This window comes from Labeo rohita, chromosome 5 (genome assembly GCF_022985175.1).
Source record: "Labeo rohita strain BAU-BD-2019 chromosome 5, IGBB_LRoh.1.0, whole genome shotgun sequence".
Taxonomy (NCBI): domain Eukaryota; kingdom Metazoa; phylum Chordata; class Actinopteri; order Cypriniformes; family Cyprinidae; genus Labeo; species Labeo rohita.
In genome coordinates, this window is record NC_066873.1 from 15,773,741 (window position 1) to 15,794,019 (window position 20,279).

At 37.1% G+C, this 20,279-nt stretch overlaps 1 protein-coding gene across 1 annotated transcript; it reads right to left on the minus strand.

Moving 5' to 3' along the window:
* Window positions 1–187: 187 nt before the first annotated feature.
* Window positions 188–19,810, minus strand: LOC127165452 (trichohyalin-like). Its single transcript, XM_051110097.1, is given in 13 exon segments — window positions 188–9,971; window positions 10,114–10,213; window positions 10,646–10,748; window positions 10,834–10,861; window positions 12,162–12,271; window positions 12,505–12,627; window positions 12,729–12,908; window positions 12,985–13,153; window positions 13,286–13,371; window positions 13,471–13,519; window positions 13,521–13,571; window positions 14,428–14,554; window positions 19,712–19,810. Coding segments are annotated over 12 exon segments (9,471 nt in total). The 5' UTR covers window position 14,554; window positions 19,712–19,810; the 3' UTR covers window positions 188–1,625.
* Window positions 19,811–20,279: the final 469 nt, after the last annotated feature.

Sequence of the window (20,279 nt, forward strand, 5' to 3'; positions counted from 1 at the left end):
ACTCTGCTATGTGTTGGTTGTGTGAGAAAAAAATTATAGAAATCAAACAAATACTGTAAGTGTGTGAAACACCTGATACATCCATCGATCGATCCATCTTTTTTCCAAATTGCTTGTTTTACTGTATGTGCTGTAGGGTCATGCAACATGCAACATGCAACATACAACTGACACAAACACATTCAAATAACCTTGATAATTCATGGCTTTATTTAAACATTTCAGAGAAAGTGAGAAAAAAAGACTGACATATCACAGTTCAGGGAAATATTTTCACAGGTCACAGAGGTCTAAAAAAAACTAATTATTTGTGCATTTCAACACTGATGAAATATGAAGCTACATAAACTGCTCTGCTAAAAGAATTGAGTGTAAAAATAAACAACAAACTCATAGCATTACACATTCACAAACATTTGCTACTTAAAAGATATGATAATAATGCTAAATGAAGGATGCAGTTACAAAATATGTGACCCTGGACCACAAAACCAGTCTTAAGTAGTCCAGGCATATTTGTAGTAATAGCCAAAAATATCTTGTATGGGTCAAAATTATTGATTTCTTTTATGCCAAAAAGCATTAGGATATTAAGTAAAGATTATGTTCCATGAAGATATTTTGTAAATTTCCTGCTGTAAATATATAAAAATCTAATTTTTGATTAATATGCATTGCTAAGAACTTCCATGAATCTTTAAAAGTGATTTTGCTCAATATTTTGAGAATGCCAGAGAATGCTCCCTCAGATGCCAGATTTTCAAATATTGTCCTATTCTAACAAAATCCTAAACTCAATTTCCAAAAATTGACCCTTATGACTGGTTTTGTCATCCAGGGTCACATATATTGCTGTGAGATTCACAAAAGACTTATACAGTGTTCTTGGCAATAAAAACAAGGGCAGTTGTGGCAGATTCTGTATAATTTAGGACACAGCAGTCAGAAAACATGTCACAAACTCACATATGAAAGGGACACTATATATGGAAGCACATAATGCACAATGAAAAAATGTTTTCACACAAAACACTTGCACCTGTGTACTCTGAAAATGAGGAACAATTTAGCATCCAACCCAGAACCAAAATAAATGCAGTGGACTGTTGCATGTTTCATTTAGTTTAATTTGTTGAATTTAAAATCAAAATGAATATGGAATATATAAAAATAGCACTTTACATTAAAAACCTGAATTTGCTATGCATAATATAGAAAAACAAATACAGTAGTCAACATTTAAAGTTGATCAAAAAAAGTTCATCAAAGTTGTCCTAAGACAAGAACGGGTATTTTTTTAGTTTTAGGACAACTTTAATGAAAAGTTTTGATCCACTTCAAATGTTGACTACTGTAAATGTGTCTAAATTAAAGATATTATAGTTAGACATTTATCATCTAAATGTTATATTAAACATGCTTAATTTACCAGTAAATCCCAATTTCAAGAAACACCTGTTTTATAAAACCCCTAATGCTTCAGAAAAAAAATACGAAATATAGTTTATATATAGCAATATTTTGAATATGAAAATGTAGTAGAAAATTTCACATTATGTATATAATTGGTTGGTCCCTCAAGCAATGCATAGGATGCTTGTACTAACACAAGAGCCACAAATCTGCTAAACAACTCTTCCCCTAACATGGCGTTTTGAACCATGTGCAGGTGTTGAATCAGTTATGGCTTTTCTTTTCCTCTGATGTGTCTGTTTCTCAGTTTGTTGTGCTTCTGATTCAGAATCTGATTCATCCTCCTTAGTTTTCTTTTTGGATTCATGCATTAGTAGCCTCATTGATTTTCGTCTGACTGAAGCTGTAGTTGAACTACTCTGAAGAACATGCATTTCAGTGGGAAGACCTTCTTCACCTTTCTCTGATTTTTCTGCAGATGTGAATATCTCTTTTGAAGCCTCCATCACCACCCTGCTCTCCTCATCTGCTTTGATTTCTTCATGATCAGAAGTTTCCTCTACCTCCAATGCTAACATAAAGCCCTCATTTGTACTAGTCTCAAGATCTACATGTTGCTCTATCACTATTTCATCTGTCACAACCTCTTCATTATCCACTTCTGTCTGGGTTTTATTTAATCTGCTCTGTTTTTGCTCCTCTTGAGATTCACCTGCATCTGTCTCTGTGTCTTTATGTATTTTACAATCTCCATCTGATTTAGTTCCTTCTGCATTTGTCTGGATTTTCTGTAGTATTTCTTCACCCAAAATACTACCCTCAAAATCTGCTCCAGTTACATCTGATCTCAGCTCTACAAGGTCTGCTGTACATGTCACTTCTGCTGACTCATTTTGTCCCGTAATTGTCTCCTTGACTTTCTCGCTGTCGTCATCATGCTCTTGTTTACGAAGACGTTTGGATTTTCTTGGAGCAGCTGTTTCAACAGTCGTTCTTTTTCTCAAGGTTCTCCTTTCCACTGCCGTTTCCTCCAAATCAACAGAACTTGCTTGTACTTCTTCTGTGGCTCCCTCATTTTTGCTTTCTTGAAGTGGTTTTGCTTCCTCTTGTACATTGGAAACCTGTTCCTCCTCCTGTTCATTAGGCACCTCCACATCTTCTCTCTCAAGATTTTCCTGAGTTTTGTTCTGCTCAGTGTTTACCTGGCAGCTGCTGTTATTTTCTATGATTTCAAACAGAATTTCATTTCCTTCCTCCTCAGTATTATCGTTTCTTCCTGATTTTTCTGACTTTCCATCTGTATTTGTCTGAATTATGGCCTCTCCCTCTGTTGTCTCCAAATTTTCATATTTAGCAATGCTCTCCTCCGCAATTAATGCCTCATTCTCCTTCCCAATAGGGACATTTAATTCATCTGTTTTTCTTTCTGACTTCAGTTCTTTTCTCTGGGGGCGTTTTGATTTACTTCTTGGTGTAGATTGGACTGTTACTGTTCGGAATCTGAGACTTCTTGTAAATAAAGCTGCTTCTTGATCGGAGCTTTCTAAAGCAGATGATGTTGTCTTATATTCATTTGTCAGACTGGTTTCCCCCACGTTTTCATCCAATGACACTGCTTCTTCTTGTTCCTGGTTTGTGTTTTCCTGTGAAGGCTCTGCTTGGCTCTCCTGAACTGCCTCCTCTACATCTTTTTGTGTTTTATCCATTTCCACCAGAATTTCATTTTCAGATGTCTTAACTGAGCTTGCAGTCTCATCTTCTTCATCACCTGTAGATCTTTCAGGCAAAGCTTCATCCACCTTTCCCTTATCATTTGATATGTCTATCTCTCGCTCATCTGAAGTAGCTTCCACCTTTTTACTAATGGAAACCATATCTCTGTCTTCATCGAGATTTTCCACATTGGTCTCTACTGTGACCGGTACACAGACATTTACACTCATTGCTGTCATTGAAGAAGTTTCTTCATTTCTACTCATCTCTGCTTCTTCCACCGGTTCCAACTCTGCTTTGTGGAGACGTGTAGATTTTCTGATCATCTGTGCAGTTGTGCCTGATTGTGCACTGGTCCTTAGACTTCTCCTTGTGGTCCTTTCACTTTTATTTTCATTGATTTCAGAGCTTTCCATCTGTGAGATTTCTTTCTCTACTTGGATGGTGGTCTCCTCGAAAACATATGTTTGCTCCTTGTCAGCCAATGAAACTTCATTCATGCTCATGGGTTTTTCTATTTCAGTTGTTTCTTTCTCGTTTTCAACAAACAGCTCATTTTCCTGTCGCTCTAAATTGACTTCTTCTCTTTCCACCTCAGGAGTTGCCTCATTCCCTAAATTTGTTTCCTTGTTCTCCATGTTATTGATTACTTCAAATCTTTCTTGTCTAACATCCTCATCAGGTTCTCCTTCTCTAAGTGAGACAACTTTCTCAGCAGTTTCTACAGTTGATTTTTGAAGTGTTTCCTCCTTATCTATTTCTCCTCCTTCTTGATGCACTTCTTCATCTCCTTTTCCAGTTAGTGGGACTGTCCAAGATTTATCTTCAAAAACATTAGCCACTAGTTTTTGTACTCGTCTAGACTTCCTTATTGGTGTAGACTGGATTTTTATTGTTCTACGCCTTAGACTTCTCTCTGATGCCTCCTCTTCTAAGATTTCCTGGACAGCTGCTGGTGCCTCCTGACTAAGACTGCTCATCTCTACATCACAATCCATTTGTTTCTCTTTTAAAGAAGTATCTTGATCATCTTCTGTCTTTTGAGTTATATTTGTTTGGTCTTCCATTGTTGTTGCTTTTGGATGCTCTCCAGATGTTACACTTTCTTCCACATCCTCATCTATGACCACCTTATGTTCCTCTACAATTTCTCTCTCCTTTACATCATTCTGTCCTACCAAATCATCTATTGGTATTCGCCCCTCAACTGTCATGTCTTGTTCTTCCTCTTCTGATGTCAGGTTACGTAGTTCATATTCACTTTTATCTGATTCACACGGTTCCAGTTGTTCCTCTGAGCGACAAAGTGTTAGGACTTCTGGAGTGTCAGTCTCTTCTGTATTTTGAGAAAGTTTGTTTAAATCTGCAAGTACTAGTGTGTCTTCTTGCAGTATTACTGGAGTACCATCATCTTTCTCTACCTCCTCATCAGGTTCTGCTTCTATAGGTGGGACTTCTACAATTTCAGAGGCGTCCTCTTTATCATTCATTTCTACACCCATCAGCAGTTCAGAAGTCTCAGGTTCAATGGCTGTAGTTTCTTCAACATTTGTGTTTGCAGTTTCATCAAGACTTTCCAAGTTGCTCTCTACTGTAATTTTTGGCATACACAAATTCACAGTTTCTTCTCTTGTTACGGAAGTTTCCTCATATTCATTTCTACTCATGTTTGTCTCTTTCACTGGTTCCAACTCTTTGTGGAGACGTGTAGATTGTCTGGTCTTCTGTGAAGGTGTGACTGATTTCGCACTGAGCCTAAGACTTCTCCTTGTGATCCTTTCATTGTCACTTTGATTGGTTTCAGTGCTTTCCACCTCTGAGAACTTCTCTGTTTGGATGGTGGTTTGCTCCTTGCTAACCACTGGGTCATTCTCCAGTGTCTCCACTGTTTCTTTATTTTCAACCAATTGCTCATTTTCCTGTTGCTCTAAATTGGTTTCTTCTCCCATCTCAGGTGCCTCCTCTGTGTCTTTTGTCACAGCTAAATTTGTTTTCTTGTTCACCATCATGATATCTTCAAATCCTTTTTCATCCTCTTCAGGTTCCTCTTCTGCAAGCTGGATGACTTCAGTAGCTTCTGCAGTAGATTTTTGAAGTGTTTCCTCTTTATTATCTACGTTTACACCTTCTTTATGCATTTCTTCAACTCCTTTTCCTGTTATTGGGATGTTTCTAGTTTTAGCTTCAAAACCTTCAGCCTCTGATTTATGTACACGTCTCGATTTTCTTCTTGGTGGAGACTGAATTTTTATTGTTCTACGTCTCAGACTCCTCTCCATGCTGACTGATGCCTCCTCTTCTAAGATTTCCTGGACAGCTTCTGGTGCCTCCTGAGCAACACTGCTCATTTCTATGTCACTGTCTGCTTGTTTTTCTTTTTCTGCCTCCTGAATTATATTTGCTTTGTCACCTATTGTTGTTGTTGTTTTAGGATCCTCTCCAGATATTACCACTTCTTCCAGATCCTCATCTATGACTGCCCTACAAACTTCTACAATCTCTTTCGCTTTTAGATCATTTTGTCCTTCCAAATCTTCTGTTGGTTTTTGCCCCTCAAATGTAACATCTTCTACATTGGCTTTTTTCTGTTCTTCAACTGTGTTTTCTTTTTCCATTGTGTCTTCCTCAGGGGTCTTTTCGGTATCTTCCTCTTTTTGTAGTTGTTCTTGCTGTTCTTTCTCTTCTGGTGCCAGGTTACATAGTTGATGTTCACTATTAATTGGTTTATCCAGTTCCAGTTTTTCCTCTGTCTGGGAATGTGTTAAGACTTCTAAAGTGTCAGTCTCTCCTTCTGTATTTTGGGAAAGTTTGTTTAAATCTACAAGTACTACTGTGGATTTCTGCAGTTGTATTACTGGAGTACCATCATCTTTGTCTACCTCCTCGTCAGGTTCTATTTCTACAAGTGAGACCTGTGAGACTTTCTCCTCTGTTTGAATGTATGTTTGCTCTTTGCCAACCACTGGGTCAGTCTCCATTGATCTGTCTGTCTCTGCTGTTTCTTCATTGGTTTTAACCAATGGCTCATTTTGCTGTTGCTCTAAACTGGTCTGTTCTGCCACCTCAGATGCCTCCTCACCTTTGTCTTTTGTCTCAGCTAAATTTGTTTCCTTGTTCTCCATCTTGTTGACTCCATCTTCAAGCCCTGTATCTGCTACATCGTCTTCAGGTTCTGCTTCTACAGGTTTGCTCACCTTCTCAGTACCATCTACAGTTGATGTTTGATGTGCTTTCTCTTCATCATCTATTTCTACACATTGGCCCAACTTATCAGCTTCCTTTTCTGTTATTAGGACTGTTTCAGTTTTATCTTCAAAAACTTCAGCATCTTGTTTTTGTGTACGTCTAGATTTTCTTTTTGGTGGTGACTGAACTATTATTGTTCTTCGTCTAAGACTTCGCTGTGTGCTGACTGACCCTTCAAAGTTTTCTTGAACAGCATTCTCCAAAGCAAGACTGCTCACCCCTTTATCCTCATTCTGACTGTTTTCTATTGTACTGCTTTCCACCAGGCCTCCCTCAGCTGGCATTGTGGCCAAATCTTCAGTTGTCTTTTGCTCTTCAAATGTCATGTCTTGTTTATCAAGTTTGTTCTGCTCTTCATCTGAGTTTTCTTCCTGCATTTTCTCTTCCTCAGGACTCTTTTCAGTGTCTTCATGTGTTTGTAGTTCTTCTTGTTGTTCCTCCTCTTCTGATGCCAGATGAGACAGTTCTTGTTCGGTTTTATCTGGTTCATTCAGTTCAAGTTTTTCCTCCATTTGGGAATGAGTCAGGTCTTCTGAAGTCTCACCCTCTCCTTCTGTATTTTGGGAAAGTTTGTTCAAATCCACAAGTACAACAGTGGCTTTTTGTAATTGTGTTGCTAGAGTACCACCATCTTTCTCTCCCTCATTGCCAGGTTCTACAAGTGAGACCTTCTCTTCAGGACCACCGACAACCTGAATATCATTTATCTCTACACCCATAGATAGTTCAGAACTTTCTGGAACTGTAGTTTCCTCAATATTTGTGTTTGCCATTTCGTCAAGACTTCCCAAACTGGTCCCAGTTATACTTGGTATACAGACATCCACAGTCTCTTCTGTTGTTGAAGTTTTTTCATATTCATTACTACCCATGTTTGGTTCTTCCACCGGCTCCAACTCAGCTATATGTGCTTCTTTGTTCTCCATCTTATTGACATCTTTATCCATTTCTTCAACTCTCTCTTCTGTCGTTAATACGATTGTTTCAGCTTTGTTCTTGCTTACCACTGCGTGTCTTTCCAGTTGTTCATCTGCTTCAGCTTTTTGTTTTTGTACACGTCTAGATTTCCTTCTCAGTGGAGACGGAACTCTTATTGTTCTACGTCTGAGATGTATTTCTGTGCTGACTGGCACCTCCTTGTCCTGGACATGTACCTCCTGAGAAAGACTCCTCATCTCTATATCACTGTCAATTAGTCCAGCTAAATTTGCTTCCTTGTTCTCAATTGTTTTGATGTCTTCAACTCTGTTTTCTGTTACATCCTCCTCAGCTTCTGCTTCTTTGCTTGGGATCTCCTCAGAAGCCTTTGTAATCTGAGGTTCTTTCTCTTTATCATCTACTTCTGCAGCTTTCAACAGTTCAGAATTTCCACATTGAACACTTGCAGTTTCATCAACATTTGTGTTTGCAATTTCATTCTCCTCTGGACCTACACCCTCTGCAATAACTTCACCCCTCTCAGGGTTTTCATCAGTCCTGAGTTTTGAATCAACTTGTGGCTCCTCAGAAGCCTTTGTAATCTGAGGTTCTTTCTCTTTATCATGTACTTCTGCAGCTTTCAACAGTTCAGAACTTCCACATTTGACACTTGTAGTTTCATCAACATTTGTGTTTGCAATTTCATTCTCCTCTGGACCTACACCCTCTGCAATAACTTCACCCCTCTCTGGGTTTTTGTCAGTCCTGAGTTTTGAATCAACTTGTGGCTCACACTGTTGAATAACTGCTTTGCTACGTGTGGATCTCCTAACAGGGCTGATCTTGATTGGTTTCAAAGTGCTTCTTAGACTTCTAACTGTCATGTCGGAGTCAACAGGTTGATCACCAAGTCTTGTGGACCTACTTGCGGTGTCGATAGAGCCTTTCTTCTGAGTTTGTTTGCCTTGCTTGGGAAACAACTTTTCTGAAATTTGCTCATCTTTGTGAGCTTGTTCAGTATCTGTTTTCTCCTCTGGTTTCCCAACCATTCTTAGAAGAACAACCTCCGTGCTTTCTGGGTCTTGTTCACCCTCTTGCTCTTTGTATGCAGTTGATCGCTCTAGACTTCTCTTGGCATCAGCTGCTTCATCATATCCTTCTATTGTAGTAGTACATGCTGTTTTTTCCATAGGTTTGGTGTCTAATGTACCATCTTGTTCCTCTATTCTCATAGTTTCTTCAGCTGCGTGTTGCTCAGATGACATGGTGTGCTTCGTTCCCTCTTGTTCAGGAGTACAGATCTCTCCATGATTATCACCTGCCTCATTAGGAGAAAGTTTGTGCAGATCTACAAGCACAACTTTGGCTTCGCTCAATGTCAACATTATAGTGCTATTCTCCACTGTCTCCTCGTCCTCTTCAGATGTTGTTTTCATTTCCTGTACCTCAGGAGCCTCTTCAGATGACTGTTGTGGTGCTTCTTCTTGATCATCCAATTCAAAAACTTCAGGAACTACATCTACAGTTTTCTCAACCTGTGTGATTTCAACATCCATAGTAGATACAGTTTCCACTGTAAGTATGTCTTTTTCTTTGTATTCCTCAACCTCAGACTCTGTTTCTGCTTTATTTTCAACTTGAGCTTCTTGTATCTTTTCCATGACCTCAGAAACATCATGTTCAGGTTCACGTGTTGATTGTTCAATATCTTCGTCTTGTATCACTGCTTTGCTGTGATGTTTGGATCTTTGTTGGACTGTTTTCACAGACTTTGTAGTTTTAAGATCTTTTTCAGCAGGCTGATACCTGAGTCTTTTGGACCTCCTTGAAGGAGTTAAAGCTGATGTTCTCTTCTGAGGTAATTTGCTCTTGGTGAAGACCGGTTCTCCCTCATCAGGGCCTGATTTATTTGTACTTGTTTTTTCAATTAGTGTATCCTTGCTTGTCATTGATTGGTTTGGTTCAGAGATTTCTGTTTCAGCCACATTTTGTTTTTGCTGGTCACATAAGACCTCTTCAGTACTAAGAACCTCTGTCACAGAATCGGCCTCCATCTCTATCTGGTCTTTGACTTCAGACTGTTGCAGAACTGCGTCTTCAACGTTTCCTTCATTTTTCTCTTGGCCTATGCTGTCCTCTCTGTTTTTCTCAATTAGGTCCTTTCCACTTTCTGCCATAACTTCATCTTCTGCTCTTTCTTTGTTCTCTGTTATTTCCACTTCCCAGTATGCTTGTTCTTTTTCTGTTGATTTAGCATGAGTCTCTGAGTGTTCTGCCACCTCAGTCTCTGCAGCTTTTTCCTTTTTAGCTTCATCGAGCATTTCTTTTATTTGCTCCTCCTCTGCCTCACACACAGGTTCATCTTCCTCAACCTCTTTGTTTTTTCTCTCTTCAGTTCCTGTACTCATCTTAACAATTTCTACATCCACCACAGACTGAAGTTGGCTCTGGTCAACAGACCCTATAGTGGCTCCTTGCATTTCTACTGTGTATTCCTTAATAACCATTTCACATTCCTCTTTACTGACTCTTTGGCTCTTTATTTCCCCAGCTGTGGTGAGGTGAGTGATTGGAGTCCCCTCTGATGTAGCTGTGACAATGTCTTTTTCAATTTCCTGTTCATCCTCTTTCTGTGATCCTCTAAGCTCTGCAAAGTTTGTCACAGTTGTGTCTACTGAGCTCTGCCAAATTAGAGAAGAGAGATGTTAATCAATTAATTAAAAGTGTAAAAAAAGACCATTTAAAATAACAAAGTACATAATAATACAGTTCAAACTGTTTAGTATGAAAGCAAACATTATGTTTATTTAGTTGAATACATACCCTGAGTATCGTTTCAGATTCTTTTACCAAAAAAGTGTTGAGATTTTCCACGGCTGCCACCTCAGTTGAATTTTCAACTCCTGCCTCAATGTCTTCCACCCTTTGAGAGACATAGAGCCAGATTTACTAAACTGGGCTAATTAGCGTTAAAATGCAATTTCATCAAAGTGCTGATAGGAGGGGAAAATTCTGTGTGTGATTTACTGACAATGCACACATTAAAGAACACAAACTCAGCCAGATAATTTACATAATGACCAGCACAAATTACCGCCTGCTTTAAGACATGCTTTTTTGGGTATTAAATAATGGCACAAATACCAGTAAACTCCAGGTGCAAAAACAGCTGTATCCTCGCCTTTTCAGCACTAATTCTTCACTGCAGGTCTTTAGTAAATCCTGACAGTACTATTTTAATGCCAAAAGACGGTTTGCACTTGCACAAGCTGTTAGTAAAACTGGCTCTTAATTATGTACATAGTGTAACAATCAATACTGTTATGTGGTTTTCTGCTGACAAATAATTTGTTACCTCATTATGTTCTCTGTTAGCCTTTCTTCTGAATTTTCTCGGATACCTCTGCGTGTCAGGTTGCTACCTTTGCCACGCTTGGTGACAGGTATGTCATCTACTTCTGTAACAATGAAGAACATCAGTTAGATTTGGCTGACAAGGATTTTTTTGAGAAAATTATTGTCCAGCCAACAATGCATACTTACCTTTGGTGATATCTATGATGGTCTCCTCCTAAAGTGTGAAAGTTGATATCAATGTTAGATATAAGATTCACCTTTTAATATTACTGTATATAATTTTATTCCCAAATCTAAACTAGCAGTCCGTTACAAGTTTAACCATTCAATCATTGCCTTGAAGCATTGCCTGAAAAATCCTTCATATGCATTGATCTTGACATTTACTGTATATAATAAAAAAAATGCTAAAAATCTAATCAGTTGCCAACTCATTATGTGGACACAACTGCATGCAAAAATCTTCAGTCGTAAAGAAATTATGTTTTTTGAGGGAAACATTTCAAGATTTTTCTCCATATAATGGACCGGTATGGTGCCCCGATTTTGAACTTCCAAAATGCAGTTTAAATGCGGCTTCAAACGATCCCAATGCAGTTGTAAACAATACCAGCCGAGGAAGAAGGGTCTTATCTAGCGAAACGATACTTTTTAATGTCAAACGCTCATCTTGTCTCGCTCTGCCTTGGAGTTTTTTGACATACCCTAACTGTCTTGAACCAGAATACACAAAGTTCAGGGAGAGCAAGACAAGACAAGCGCTTAAGATTTAAAAGTATTTAATTTTTTTTTTTTTTTTTAATGAAAATAACTGATCGTTTTGCTAGATAAGACCCTTCTTCCTCGGCTGGGATCGTTTACAGCCTCATTTGGGATCATTTGAAGCAGCATTTAAACTGCATTTTGGAAGTTCAAAATCGGGGCACCATATCAGTCCATTATATGGAGAAAAATCCTAAAATGTTTCCATTAAAAAACATAATTTCTTTACAACTGAAGAAAGAAAGACATGCACATCTTGGATGACAAGAGGGTGAGTACATTACATGTGAATCTTTGTTTTGGAAGTGGACTTTTTCTTTAGTTACACAGGTAGTCTTGAGATAATCTAAAAGTACCTTAATGACATTATGATACTTTCATGTTGTAATATTTGGATTAAAGTTACTGAATTAATTTTTTCTAAGTAATATATTAGAACTTTGTAATCGCCGGTCACTCGCGAACACTTTGCGTTCTTTGTACTCCAAGTAGCCTATATGTTCATGTTAGTAATGGGTTTCCTTTCAAGATTCTTTTGGTATAATAAACAGTCTCAAGTAATTAGTCTTTTTTTCTTTTTCTTGCCTATGATACATTAGGATAAATATTTAAAGAATCCTATAAATCAAATCATTATTAATCGTATTGTATTGAATTGGTCTGAATTTCCCAAATCAATTTTTAGAATCAAATTAGGAAAGCAATTTTCTGTCAAAACAAAGTTATTACAGAAGCAACAGAAATTCGCATACCACAATCTCTGTATATTCAGTGGTTTCCTGAACCTTTGTGATCTCAATTTCCATTGGAGCAGTGGCATCATCTTCCTCAAAAGTCAGTTTGCTTACAACCTGGTCCTTCTCTATTAACAAAGTATGACATTATTAGGACTGTAAATACATTAAAAATCAAATTAATCACCACAAATAATTGCAAATATCAATATTTGCTAAGCAAAGCCAACAAGTTAATGTAATTCAAGTTATCCTTATGTCAGACAAAAGCATTGAATAGAAAAAAGTGGCTTTACAGAAGACAATGTATTGGTTGTTTGTATATTATCACTGAAGCCAAAAATACAGACATTTTGCTTACCCTTTAGCTTCAACTTCTGTAGCCTGTTAGCTATTAGAGTTCTCTGGTAAGGGCTTCCTATGTTCTGTACTTCCCACAGAAGCTCCTTGTCTGCTGGATATATACTGAAGTACTTTTCACAAACTGTAAAGAAAGAGTTAGATGCCAAGTGTAAAAAAGCAAGAATCATATCTATTATGTGAGAAAATGTGACATTTGACCAGACTGTAGGTCTGTTTCTATACCTTTATACATAGCTTCTGAAAGAGGAAATTTTAACCCTATGAACTCATTACAGAAGCTACCAACAAAGTCTTCCAGTATCTTTACGCCATGACCGTGGCCCCGGTGACACTTCCTGACAAATACTGTGTCCATTACAGGAAGATGATAGCAGTGGGTCACAAAGTTTCTGCATAAGCTACCTGTAAGTGAAAGGAAATTTAAAGAGTAAATAAGGTCTGAAACTGTATATGAGGTCTTTGAGGGAACTGTCATTACCTTTAGGTTTGAATGAGTAAAAGCCAATGGCCTCTCCATCCTTCCATAGTATTTTTGCAGCTTCATCCTCACAGTGACAGAGAAAGAAAACTTCTCCACTGCTCTTCTCATTTCTCAACACAATTCTGTTGAGAACATATAGGACTATCCTTTCCCCAAGAGTGCTGACCTAGGATGAACATGGAACTAGTATTGTAATAGTTATTTACATTTACTCAACCGATACATATTTGCAAAAGAAACCAACTTGCTAATGATGACACGTTAGGTCACTGACTGAAGCTTTACTGAAAACACTGACCGTGACCAGGCCTGTTCTTGAGGGCTCTGCTGTTTTAAGAACATCTTCAACTCCCCACCACCGATCCAGCAAATAAAGCCCTACAACTGCAGAGATTATGCATTAAGTCTGTTAAAGCATACAGTGTTAGTGTCACAGCGTGATAAAAATCATTCTGATTTTCTTTTTTTTTTTGACTATATTACCTGTGTTAGAGCCATCAGGTGAGAACAACGCAAGGAGCTTTTTTTGTAGTATCTGTTCCATATAGAGGGACAAAACTCACATTGCAGAGTCCAATTTCTATCTGTCACCAAGGGAACATACTTGAAAATGTGAATGTTTCTCATAACAAAACGTTTTAAAGTCACAATGTGCAAATTGACACATTATTGAAGGGATAGTTCACCCAAAAATAAAAATTCAGTCATCATTTACTCACCCTCATGTCGTTCCAAGCCCATAAGACCGTTCATCTTCAGAATACAAATTAAAATATTTTTGATGAAATCCAAGAGCTTTCTGAACCTGCTTAGACAGCAACACAACTGACACGTTCAAGGCCCAGAAAGGTAGTAAGGACATCATTTAAAGTCCATGTTGCAGTAATAGGTAGTGATTCAACCATAATTTTATAAAGCTACACAAACACTTTTTGTGCGCAAAGAAAATTTGAACATCAAAGCATCAAAGACTGAAACAGAGGAGAAAAAATAGTTGAAGAAAGTCATTATTTTTGTTTTCTTTGCATACAAAAAGTCTTTTCGTAAATTCGTAACATTACGACTAAACCACTGATGACAGACTATTTTATTAATGTCCTTACTACTTTTCTGTGTTGCTGTCTATTCAGATTCAGAAAGCTCTCGGATTTCACCAAAAATATCTTCATTTGTGTTCTGAAGATGAACGAAGGTTATGGGTTTGGAACAACATGAAGGTGAGTAATTAATGACAGAATTTTCATTTTTGGATGAACTATCGCTTTAAAATTAAAAAGAATTCTTTGGAAAAACAGACAAAATAAGCTAAGCCATTATTCCCAAAACACAATTTGTCATTCAAATTCTTTATTTTGAATAATAGGCCATTTACTTTTTAAAAGACAATTATATATACATTTTGACGGGAAAATTTGCAGACATTATAACTGTTCATCTTACCTGTTTGGAATCAGATAGGCTGAGGTACTCTGTATTTCTGTAGGGGAGCTGAGACATGTATTCCTCAGCTGCCAGCTCTAAGGCCTCATCATTCACATTTTTCAGAATATCTACAGGAAATGCCATCCTATGGAAGAAAAGATTTGTTTTAAAAAAATACCACTCATATAGTATTTAATAATGTATGATGGAAAACTGTATGGAAGGCCCAAACAATGATGTGTGACTGTTTATAACCCATTTATCATAGCTTTTTGAATTCACAATTATGTTTTTTAACCCACATGTACTGGCAGATAAAACATGGTCACCAAGGCTGCATTTATTTTATCATTCACAAGTTCGCACTTACATATAATCACATTGAGCAAATAGTCAGTATATTAGGCGTGCTGTCCAAGGAGAGGGCACTGAAATCTGCAGCTCAAAAAAACTTTTTATTATCAAGGTTCAAAATAGTGTTGCTGCCTAAAGGAGAAGTCCACTTCCAGAACAACAACTTACAAATAATTTACTCACCTCCTTGTCATCCAAGATGTTCATGTCTTTCTGTCTTCAGTCGTGAAGAAATTATGCTTTTTGAGGAAAGCATTTCACGATTTTTCTCCATATAATGGACTTCATTGCTGCCCCGATTTTGAACTTCCAAAATGTAGTTTAAATGCAGCTTCAAAGGACTCTAAACTTGTATACTTTTTAAGCACAAAAGCTTGTGTAGCACAGGCTCTGGGATGCACGTCCACGACACTACGTACTATTGAATCATGTCGAAAGGTCACGCGGAACATAGGCGGAACTACAGACCCAATGTTTACAAAGCGAACGCACAAAGACTAAGAAAGTGCAAGTAAGTCAAACACTGTTTACAGACAATAAGGTACAATGATGTCGGACGATTCTGAAGTTGTAGGAGAAAATAAGATGGAGTTTTTCGCCATACTCTACCTTTTTTAGCCGGAGTACACAGACGATGAACTTAGACGTGAACTGTTGCGTCGTGGACGCGTATCCCAGAGCCTGTGCTGTACGAGCTTTTGTGCTTAATTATTATATGAAGAAAAATCCTGAAATACTTTCTTCAAAAAACGTAATTTCTTTACAACTGAAGACAGAAAGACATGAACATCTTGGATGACATGGGGGTGAGTAAATTATTTGTAAATTGTTGTTCTGGAAGTGGACTTCTCCTTTAATGGGATAGTTCACCCAAAATGAAAATTCTGTCATTAATTACTCGCCCTCATGCTGTTCCAAACCCTTAAGACCTTTGTTCATCCTCAGAACACAAATGAAGATATTTTTGATAAAATTCAAGAGCTTTCTGACCCTGCACAGACAGCAACGTAACTGACACATTCAAGGCCCAGAAAGGTAGTAAGGACATCATTAAATTAGTCCATGTGACATCAGTGGTTCAACTTTAATTTTATAAAGTTATTCCAGTTTCTGGTTTTATTTTGTGTAAAAACATGAAAACACTAAAGACGCTTTATTTTGTTATGCATTATAATAAACTACAAACTACGCCTTTGTTTCACTGTTTGTTTTGAAAATGCACTCTCTAGTGGCAAAAATAACATACTGTGCCTTTAACTACGTCCTTACTACCTTTTTGGGCCTTGAACATGAGTTGCTTTGCTGTCTATAAAAGAAAAAGAAAGCTCTCGGATTTCATCAAAAATATCTTAATTTATGTTCTAATAATGAACAAAGATCTTAGGGGCTTAGAATGACATGAGGTTAAGTAAGTGTGACAGAATTTTCTTTTTTTGGAGATGAACTATCCCTTAATGTTTTTGTGGAAACAATGACAGATATTTTCAGGAGTCAAAAGAACTAAAGTAACAGAACTCAGTCTTGGAACAAATAAGCAATTAATTAATTTGTACGGTAAATGTGATGAATAATTACTTGTACCATTCCTAATGAGCACAGCTAAACATGCCTTTGTTTGAATGGCCAAACATGGATTAAAAAATAAGAAAACATTTATTTTCAACCTTGAAAAACACAATTTTATAGCATTTGGATTCAATGTGGAATTACAAACCAATTATTACAAATGGCACATTGGTCTCTAATTTAGACTTTGATAGTACAAAGCAAGGTGCTTCATATCTTTTTAAATGTATCTGCCTCTTTAACTGTGGCTTTTTAGGAATGTAGTAAATTCTGCTTGCGACATCAGCCTTAGAATTGCCCTTGAGTGATAGAACTGACAGCTGCTCTTGATGGTTACTGCAATGTAGATAGAAAAAAATATCATAGTTTAATAAGATTTACTGTGTTGCCACACCTCCAGTTCAACTCAACCACATAAACGCTGGTGTTCTCATGTTTTTCATAACAAGTAGCTCTGCAGAAATATGGAGAGAGTTCTGGACATATGTAACATGCACACAAAACAAACAAAGCTGTCTGTGCTGTGGACCTCCTTTCTGGTTTGGCACATTTGTTTAATGCTAGTTGTCAGCCAAGGCATTTGTCTTAAAGATCAAGTGTGTAATTTCATACTTACCTCTCCACGGACTCTACAGTATACCACCTTTGAAAGTGCAGTACTGGGGGGAAACATTCAATACAAAGCATACACTCAAGGAGCTACAAGAGTGAGTCAAGATGTAATGAATTATGTCTCTAGAGCACAGACTGAATGTTAGCTTGTGCCTGAACCAGTCAATACAAGAATACTTTTGTTAGTAAGCGTCATAACAAAGTGGGTTTGTTCATGGCTGTGCCTCTACAGCGAATATATTTGATAGGAAAAACAGTTAAGGGCTGTCTTATGAATTAGTCAATTGCCCTGCTGTCAGGAAACATTACCAGTGAAGCAGAAGAGCAAGCTTTGTGCGTGTCTGTGCGTTAGAACCAGATGAACACCTTACTCAAGTACACACCTGCAGGGCAACTGGAAATGAATATTGGCTCTTTGCTGAAACTTGCTCACTGTAAACTACAACTGCACAACCAGCATGCAATCTGGTTAACTGGAAGATATCAAACATAACAGTAGCTAACTAGCTTCACATTTTAATGGGGTTGTCTAGATGTGCTAGATTCATGACACTGATGACAAGTCAGTGTCATCTTCAAAAGCCAGTCATGTACAGATTCATATGATCAATTCAAAGGTATTAAAGTTACCAGATTCAAATGTTTCTTTCCAAATTTCAATTCTCTACAGCAGAACAGCAGACTTTTATGAAATGTATTGTACAGAACAGATTTAATACAACCTTCCACATTCATATAAAATAGGAGCTGCTTTGCACATGGCATTTACATGTGACACTGTACACCAACATGAAAACAAGTCATGCAAAAATTCTACATCAGTGCACATGCTAATGGACTTGTTTTAACATTTATCTCCAGCACGCACTGAAATATTAGGTAAATTAACTGACAAATAAATATTTTAGTGAGCAATAGCCAAAACGCTCTTTAAATAAACACATTCAAAAAGAGTTTTAGCATCACTAAACTTTGGGTCAAAGCTTTGGGATAATGTTTATCTACAGTGTGCATAAAAACGTTTTTGAATGAATAATTAATAAATTAATTACTAAATATTACTAAATACATAAATGTGCTAATTTATGCAAAGCAGCTTAACTAAACTTTAAGATAAACTTTTAACATCCTCACTCGTCTTCAGTGTCACATGATCCTTTAGAAATCATTCTAATATGCTGATTTGCTGTTCAAGAAATTATTATTATTATCAACATTTTAAACAGTTGAGTACATTTTTTGCAGGCTTCTTTGATGAATAGAAAGATCCAAAGATCAGCATTCATTTGAAATAAAAAGCTTTTGTAACATTATACAATGTACCATTTAAAAGCTTAGAATCAGTATAATTTTTAATTCAATTAATTTGAATTTTATTTTAATTAATACTTTTATTAAGCAAGGATGCTTTCAATTTTGATCAAAAGTGATGATACAGACATTTATAGTTAGAAAAAAATTATGTTTTAGATAAACATTGTTCTTTTGAACTTTCTATTCATCAAAGAAACCTGAACATTTTTTACTCAGCTGTTTTCAACATAATAATAATAATAATAATAAAATGTTTTTTGAGCAGCAAATCAGAATATTAGAATGATTTCTGAAGGATCATGTGACTGGAGTAATGATGCTAAAATTCAGCTTTGAAATCACAGGACTAAATTACATTTTAAAATATATTCAAATAAAAAAGAGTTTTAAATCAGTTAAAATATTTCAAAATTGTACCGTTTTTGCTGTACTTTAGATCAAATAAATGCAGGCTTGGTGAGCAGATTGGATGTAATGTTTAAAAAAAACATTAAAAATCTTGGCAGTCTGTTATGTGACAAACTATTATTATAAAGCTGTTCGCATGATGGAAGAAATCAAAGGCCGCATAAACATTTTAAAAAATTGAATTCCAGATGAATTTCGTGCAAAGCGAACGCTTTATCTAAAATATGCTGCAAGCAAAAGTATGTAAAGTTTCTACAGCCACCAGTGAAGTACTTGGGGCCCCTAACAATAGTCCTGAAAGCTTTGGTAACACGGTGCACCTAAAGGGTGCTAAAGCAGAGTGGGTGTGTGTGTGTCCCGCCACGCTGCAGGAGAAATCCCGCATTTAAAGTCCCACGAACCAAAACAAACTAATTCGACACTTCTTACACGTTCCTCCATCTCAATAGAGCATTCATCGGAAAAACACTTAAAAGCATCTATACGAGAATATTCGCTCGGAACGCTTTGTCTGCGTTCTCGAATCGGACCGTGTTTCGAGAGGTTTTTTAAATACGAGCTGTGCCATCTTTTGTGTTTAAACATCTGTGTTGACAAATGTGGGCCTGTCGAGTGATTTAAAGCTCACTCTTGAGTTGGACCGGGCAGAATTCGTCAAGTAAAACGCTGGTAAAACATGCAGCCCCCCAAGAGCTTGCAGTTGCATAACGTACAGCGCACATGTGTTAATAATGAACTTAATTAAACATTCTGGATGTGCTCTTACACGTTCTGCAATTCTGCAGGAAAGACTGTGTTGTGTTTTATGCAAATGATTCTCGACATACAAATAGCCAGACTTTGGCAAAAGTGAAGTATTTAACTAAATACGCATGATTTATTCCTCATAAGCAGTGAACCTGATGAACTGGAGCAGGAGCAAGAAGCTTAGTAAACAAACACTAATCCAGTGCGGTGATGCGTACTTGGCACGTCGCGCCATTACATTGTTCTGGTTTGAAGAAAAATAACGATAGGCCATTTTTCATAGAAAGCGAACGGGACTTACCTGATTTTTAAAAACTCCGTCGATTATAATAAACCCTCGTGAATGAATATTACGTGGCTGTTACATAGTAGTTGTGTATGTATGCGCGAGCTCCCTCCCTCTTTCCCTCCACTTTGAGAAGCGCACGAGCAGCCAACGGGAGATGAGCGCACAATCGCGTTATGCAATCACATTCACACTGCCTAAAACCTACATATTAAATCTGGAACGCGTTTGATATTCAAAACAAACGTATCTGAAATAGAACAAACACAAATGTTTTATAAGTAGAATTTAGAAGTAAATAACTAAATCTTAAGGAGTATCATAATCATCATCAGAAAAAAAATGCAGGTGAGTGGCATAGTCACAAAAATATGACTTCACCTGAAAGAAAATCTGATTTAAAAGATCGGTAGACAGACAGTAAGCATACAAATGTGACCATGGACCACAAAGCCATTCATAAGGGTCAATTTTTTTGAACTGAAAGCTGAATAAACAAGCTTGTCACTGATGGAAATACATTTGAAAATCTGCAATCTGAAAGTGCAAAAAATCTAAATATTGAGAAAATTGCCTTTAAAGT